The sequence below is a fragment of the Tupaia chinensis genome, unplaced genomic scaffold (assembly GCF_000334495.1).
Source record: "Tupaia chinensis unplaced genomic scaffold, TupChi_1.0 Scaffold149383_1, whole genome shotgun sequence".
Classification (NCBI taxonomy): Eukaryota; Metazoa; Chordata; class Mammalia; order Scandentia; family Tupaiidae; genus Tupaia; species Tupaia belangeri.
In genome coordinates, this window is record NW_006209227.1 from 3,360,752 (window position 1) to 3,368,051 (window position 7,300).

Here is a 7,300-nt window from a genome sequence, read left to right on the forward strand (position 1 = left end):
GGGGGGGGGGGGGGGGTCCTGGATATAAGCCTGGACCCTTCCCACGTGGGTCAGCCTCAGATCACTGTCTGGTCCCAAGGCCGCTTTTCTGATCCCACTTTGAGATCGCCAGCTTCCCTCCAGCCATGCAGCATCATTCCTGACTGTCTAGAGGGGGCGAGGCCAGGAAGGGTGGGCAGAGGGCAGAGCTGTGGCGAGGCTATGGTCAGTAGGAGGCAAGCATTTCCAGACCAATTACGAACTGTTCCATGGCTAAGGGCAGACCCAGGGTAAAGAGCTTAGATGGGCAGGGGTCTGCTCTGACCCGGGGTTTGAGGGATTCCCAGGAGCACAGGGAGAGAGTGGGCCGTCAGACAGGCCGAAAGGCCACGTTTGAGGTTCCGGCCTTTTACCCTGTGTGTGTGAACGGGCAAGCAGAGGGAGCCCATGCGAGCTGGCACTGGGGGCAGAGGAGAGCCAACCGAGACAGATGGTGAAGAACAAGGACAACACCTGGATTTTTGGCTCATGCTGGGGGGAGGAGGTGCTGGGGACATGGCCGGAAAGGTGAGGCCCCTGAGCTGGCTTTTCAGGAGAGATAGGCTGAGTGTGGACATGAAGGGCCAAAGCTGAGAGGCCTTGGGAAGAACTGAACTCCCCACAAGGTCTGAGGTGGAGGAAAGTGGGCACGTGGCAAGCCCTGGGGGACAGGAGGAGCCGGCCTGAGAGCACAGGCCACAGGCCCAGGCCACAGCTAGAGGATGCTTCTGAGAGGGCAAGGAGGACAAAATCCAAATGCCAGCTGGGGTCAGCCACTGGGCTGCCCGAACCTCGTCTGGGGCAGGCCAAAGCCAGAACGGACACTGGTGGGCCGTGTGTGGAGGTGAGGGAATCGGAGGCAGCAGACACCCAGGGCTTCCTGGAATGGGTCAAGGGGCTCGAACCAAAGGTGGTCCTAGACAATGGTAGGGCCCGGGGGAGACTCCTGAGCATGCTCTCCTGGGGAAGGAGAAGCATGATGGGGCGGGTTCCAGAGAACACCTGATGGGATCCCAGGATCGGATGGGACGGGGTCCACAGAAAACCAGGCAGGATCTCAGGATCGGGTCCAGGCTTCTGGCCTGAGGGAAGGGAAGGCCCCTTCTGTGAGAGCAAAAGGGAAATGGACGATGCAGAGGCAGGAAGCTATTTTTTGTTTTTGCAATTGCCAGAGGTCACGAGAGTGAGTAAGAGGCTGAGAGAGAGAGGGAGGGAGGGAGAGAGACAGGGAGACAGAGAGAGAGGGAGAGAGACGGGGAGACAGGGAGAGAGGGAGAAAGAGAGGGGGACAGGGAGACAGGGAGAGAGGGAGAGAGAATGGCCCAGTGGGCGGTGGTCACACCAAGATCCCTTTCCCTCCATCGTTTCTCTCCATTGGGATTTTGACACACACACACAGCCAGAGCGTGCTTAAACCACCAGGGCAGGACTCACACCTTGGTCGGCCGCTGGGGATCAGGCCCGGGGCTTAACGGCTGCCCTACAGGGCTGGCCCAAAGTTCTGATAGAATGGGGTGTTTCTGACAGCACCTTTAAAAGGCAATTTCCCTCCTTTTCAACATTTATCCATTGATTTCTTCCAAGGGTGAGAGAGGTAGGCTCCCTTACCGGGATCTTGGTGGTGTGGTCCACCCCCAGTCAGCCAGTATCATGGGCACGTGTGTGCCTGTGTGGGCACGCGTGTACCTGGTGTGTACATGGAGACCTTGGGATCTGAACCCAGGACCTTCCTTTATTGCCACAGCTGACCAAAGTGGCAAATCTTAGGAATTACATCTTCATATCATTCTCCCAATGAGTGGATGCATAGTCACTATTCAAGAACTACACGAGGGCCACTCACGTGCCAGGCACCGCGGTGGAGCTGTGGGCAAGGCGGACCTGGGCCCCTGTCCTCCGGGGAGCCCAGGAGGACATCTCAGGGAACTTTCAGACATTATTCATTTTTGAAATACATCTTTAGAAAATAAAAACTTTTAATAATCAAGAACCTAGACTTTGAACTGCTGTGACAGAGAGCTGGGTCAGACCCACTCACTTAGAAGCTTTCCTACTTTTTAATAATTTTGCTGGAGGGGCATGTACTCATCAGAGACAGGGAGAGACAAGGAGAGGAAGAACGTACCCCTGCCCCATGGGGGCGCGGTCACACCTCAATTCCCTTCTCCTGCATTTCTCCATCCTGTAGAGATTTTGGACAAGCACGCACACACCCCCACTGTACCGTTCAAGCCATCAGGGACTGGATTTGAAGCGCTTAGTAGGTCATGTGGTCCCCGTGCATCACCGAATTGTAACTGTCAAATTACGTCATTAGCCCTAATACTTAAGTGTAAACAAAGAACGGAGACAGAGAGAGAGGGAGAGAGACGGGGAGACAGGGAGAGAGGGAGAAAGAGAGGGGGACAGGGAGACAGGGAGAGAGGGAGAGAGAATGGCCCAGTGGGCGGTGGTCACACCAAGATCCCTTTCCCTCCATCGTTTCTCTCCATTGGGATTTTGACACACACACACAGCCAGAGCGTGCTTAAACCACCAGGGCAGGACTCACACCTTGGTCGGCCGCTGGGGATCAGGCCCGGGGCTTAACGGCTGCCCTACAGGGCTGGCCCAAAGTTCTGATAGAATGGGGTGTTTCTGACAGCACCTTTAAAAGGCAATTTCCCTCCTTTTCAACATTTATCCATTGATTTCTTCCAAGGGTGAGAGAGGTAGGCTCCCTTACCGGGATCTTGGTGGTGTGGTCCACCCCCAGTCAGCCAGTATCATGGGCACGTGTGTGCCTGTGTGGGCACGCGTGTACCTGGTGTGTACATGGAGACCTTGGGATCTGAACCCAGGACCTTCCTTTATTGCCACAGCTGACCAAAGTGGCAAATCTTAGGAATTACATCTTCATATCATTCTCCCAATGAGTGGATGCATAGTCACTATTCAAGAACTACACGAGGGCCACTCACGTGCCAGGCACCGCGGTGGAGCTGTGGGCAAGGCGGACCTGGGCCCCTGTCCTCCGGGGAGCCCAGGAGGACATCTCAGGGAACTTTCAGACATTATTCATTTTTGAAATACATCTTTAGAAAATAAAAACTTTTAATAATCAAGAACCTAGACTTTGAACTGCTGTGACAGAGAGCTGGGTCAGACCCACTCACTTAGAAGCTTTCCTACTTTTTAATAATTTTGCTGGAGGGGCATGTACTCATCAGAGACAGGGAGAGACAAGGAGAGGAAGAACGTACCCCTGCCCCATGGGGGCGCGGTCACACCTCAATTCCCTTCTCCTGCATTTCTCCATCCTGTAGAGATTTTGGACAAGCACGCACACACCCCCACTGTACCGTTCAAGCCATCAGGGACTGGATTTGAAGCGCTTAGTAGGTCATGTGGTCCCCGTGCATCACCGAATTGTAACTGTCAAATTACGTCATTAGCCCTAATACTTAAGTGTAAACAAAGAACAAACACATGACAGGTGCCATCCTTAAAATACGTACACCAGAGACCACCGTCCTTAAAACACATATACTGGGGACCAGCAGGTGGCATGGTGGTAGGGGTGCTGGACCCCCACATGGCCAGCTATGGTTCAAGTCCCAGATCTGGCGGCTTGCTTTCCCATGTGGAACTCAGCTCCCTGAACCACCAGGCCTTGGGGTCGGTCCCGGCTTTGCTCTCTAACGAGGACGACACTCACGGGCTCCTGGGACTTGCGTGTGGCGCGGAGGAAGCTCATGTCCTTGGGCTGCAGCGTGCGTGGAGCCACCTGCTCTGGTCACCGGCTTCACAGGAGAGTCCTCCAAGTGCGGGAGCCAACAAAGACATGCCCGTGTGAGTGACAGCACAGCTCAAAGCCACCGTGAAGAAACTAACCTGCGATCCTCCCGTTAGTACACGAGAACACAGGACCCCCTCCCCCCGGCCTCTCCTCTGCACATCTGCTCTATCGGGCTCCTAGAAGGCAGACCCAGATACCGTGGCAGACGAGCATACTGCACCGGCACCTTGTGCTCACGTGACAGCATGCAGGCTGTGGCACCTTTGGGCCCGTGAGGCTGGGGAGCTGGGGTTCTGCAGAGGCGTAGAAACGCAGCAGGAAAGATGTGCGCTCTGCACGCTCCCCTCCCTCGCCGCTCATCTCCCCCCTTTCAGAAAGGGAAAGACCATTTTCCTCTCTAGCAGGAACTGGACTTTGTTTTTTTCTGTGAGGCGCCAACACAGCGAGCTCCCAGCCGGGCAGAGCGGCTGGAGGAGAGCCGTCAGAGCCTCTCGGCCTAAGACCGAGGAAACAGAGAGACAAGAGGGCTAACCACTACACCACTCCGCCCTGCACCTGACAGGCGACAGGGGAACACGCCCTGAAATCCATACACAGACAATGAGGGGTCGAGGTGGGAAACAAAGTGCCCCCCCAAGCGCCCCCATGGCTCCCGGTGCAGCTGGAGCCAGGTTCGGGCCATCTCTGCTCGCGTCAGGGTTCCCCACGGCAAGGCCCCGGCAAGAGAAGTTCCAGTAAATACCTGGATCCGCCCTCTGAGTCTCTTCTTTACTAGTCTTCCCCCCCATATTCTCAGTCCTTAAGGGAAGAAAGAAAAATACCAGGTAAGTCATCCTGACAGCCACCGAAGTTCCACCCAGGGTGCTCCACAGGGAACCAAAGCGACAGCCAAGGAAAGGGCATGATAGTAAAACCATGCCTGGTTCCTGACAGTCCTGACAGTGCTCATCTCTGCGAAGGTGGGTTTTTTATTAAAAAAAAAAAAAAAATCAAGATTAGACAAATTTGTCTTTAATGGAAACCGCTTCTCCCCAACAAGCAGCAAGTTGTCAAATTACATCATTAGCCCAGAAACGTAAGTGTAAAGGAAGAACATACACATGCCAGGTGCCGTCCTTAAAATACATACACTGGAACCAGCAGGTGGTGTGGTGGTTGGGGGACTGGACTCCCACATGGCCAACTGCAGTTCGAGTCCCAGACCTGGTAGCTTGCTTTCCCACTGTCCCTCTTTCTCTCTCTCTGGTGGGTGCATGTGCCCTATATCAAACTAAATAGTAATAATAACAATAAGTAAAATTGACTAAGTAATTCTTTAAAACACGTACACTGAGAACGAGCGATATGCTAGAGTGAGCACTTTTCTCTTCGGGTACTTTAATTGCCAGAGAGCACATAGGCTTGCCGAGACAGAGAGGGGAAAGCACCCCAACGGTGCAGGCTCTCCCACAATCTCTTCTCCATTTCTCCATCCTGTCATGCTTTAGGCAGATACACACGTGTGCCCAGCATGTTTCTCAAGCTGCCAAGGCTGAGATTCGAACTGTGGTTGGCCTTGTGAGATCTGGCTCCCTTAACCACTAGGCTATGGGACCAGTCCACCTGAGTGCCCTTTTCAAGGGCAATCTCTACATCCCACCTACGGAGCAAATGCACTGAGCAAGCCCAAGCAGAGGTCAGCCCTGAGTCCTGGGGTTCAAGCTGCTGACTGGCTGGCAGACCACGGCAATATACCCAACCTCCCGCTAAACCTCCCGGGGAAATCCAAGAAGGGGTTGTCCCAAGTCTTGGGGTGGCTAGTGCCTAAGCCCTCTCCAAGTGTACACCTCCCTCATTTAGGGACTTACCCTGTCCACTGTGGATGGACAGAGCCAGGGCCCACATGGGGGAGCCAGGATGTGCCCGCAGGCAGTGCTAACTATACCACGGGGCCGTTCCAGAACTGAGAGGTGCTTGAGGACGGGGCCTGCAGTAAGATCGAGGCTCTGCCACTTTGGCTAGGTGACACAGGGCAAGCGACTCAATCTCCCTGTGCTGTAGCCACCATGGCACGGAGAGGACCCTGAGAATGGGCCTTCCTTGCACGGTTGTTGAGGGTCAAAAATCAGAAATCTCAGGAGGGCAGGGCCCAGGGTGAGCGGTCAATGCACGCCAACAGCTGTGCTCCTCATAACTAATACGGCAGTGTTCGTTTTTCTCCATTCCCTACAGCTCAAATCCAGATGCACACAAAGAGGGACAGCTTTAAGAAAAGCCATGCTGGGGCCAGCCGGTGGCATGGTGGTTAAGGCACTGGACACTCCCACATGGCTAATCACAGTTCGAGTCCTGGACCTGGTGGCTTGCTTTCTCACTCTCTGGTCAAATTAAAATAAATGAATGAATAAATAAAAAAATATTTACAAAAAAAAGGAAAAGAAGAAAAGAAAAGCCACGTTGCTGACTGTCTCTCCAGGTAAGCAACAGGGCAGGAGACTCGGCCATCAACGCCAGGTACAAGCTTAGCAACGCAGGTCTGCCTGGGCGCCCCAGCAGTGCTCTCACTGAACGGAAGGGGCAGGTCTTGCAAACCTTTTGCGCCTGTCTGTGTAGTGCAAGGCAGAGTGTGAGCTGAGCTCGTCTTCCTTAGTAAGTGGTAATGAGCTGGTGTGAGGCTGTACGGGAGGACTCACCCTCCTTCAGTGGAAACTTCCTCCAGCTCTCTACCACAGGGAACCCAAGAGATACAATCAGTATAGAGCACTTCAAGTAGGACGGTTCCTTTTATTTTTCTTTTGGTTTCTTTTCTCTATCATGTGCTCAGAACCCCGGGCTCAGCAGCTATTACTCCAAGTTATGGGTGTCTGCTCCTGCTGGTACTGTCTGCTCAGCCTCATGTAGACCCTACAAACTGCTACAGCACCCCACACCCAGGATGACTGTCATCATCCTTCCCATTTCTCAGATGAAGAAACTGAGCCTAGATAAGCAGTGGCTCCAGGCAGAGGCATTTTTTAATCCAGATGCACCCGTGTGTTTCCAGAAATTCTACTCTAGTAATTCTGTTGCATTAAGAGACTTAAGTAATGTTTTGGTTCCTATAAGGCGAACAAGAGCACAAGAGCTCAGGGTCAGCATCTCAAATCCTAGAAGACACTACACCATTCACGCTAGTAACCATAAATACTGAGACCGGTGACTCCTACCCTGGGGCGTCTCGTAGGTCAGCGTGGACATCTGCACCAGCGGGGTGTCCTCGAAAGGCTGGTTGTACTGTGGGGAGGAAGGGGAGTCCTGTTAGGTCTGTTAGGGGACACAAGGAGCCCCTGATCCAACGTCTCCCTGAGAGGCTGTCAGCCCCCAGCCCCGCCCCTCTCCTCCCCCTTCCTACCCGATCCCCGAACTCCCTCCGATCCCATCCCCGCCCCAGCTCGGCCCGCACCCGAGCCCCGGGGCGCCCCTTCCAACCGGCCGGTGGGGACGCACCTTCTCTATCAGTTTCTGCATTTGCCTCTGGAAGCGGCG

The 7,300-nt window shown here is 54.1% G+C and overlaps 1 protein-coding gene across 1 annotated transcript in view; it reads right to left on the minus strand.

The window, feature by feature from the left end:
* The window catches only part of HJURP (Holliday junction recognition protein), a 14,946-nt gene extending 7,652 nt beyond the window's left edge, over nucleotides 1-7,294 (minus strand). The window contains exons 1-4 of the mRNA XM_014585246.2: nucleotides 7,262-7,294; nucleotides 6,982-7,048; nucleotides 4,539-4,594; nucleotides 3,716-3,815 (exon numbers count right to left, since the gene is read on the minus strand). Coding sequence (XP_014440732.1) covers nucleotides 3,716-3,815; nucleotides 4,539-4,594; nucleotides 6,982-7,048; nucleotides 7,262-7,282 — 244 coding nt within the window. The 5' untranslated portion in view covers nucleotides 7,283-7,294. The remainder of the gene's footprint in view (nucleotides 1-3,715; nucleotides 3,816-4,538; nucleotides 4,595-6,981; nucleotides 7,049-7,261) is intronic.
* Nucleotides 7,295-7,300: the final 6 nt, after the last annotated feature.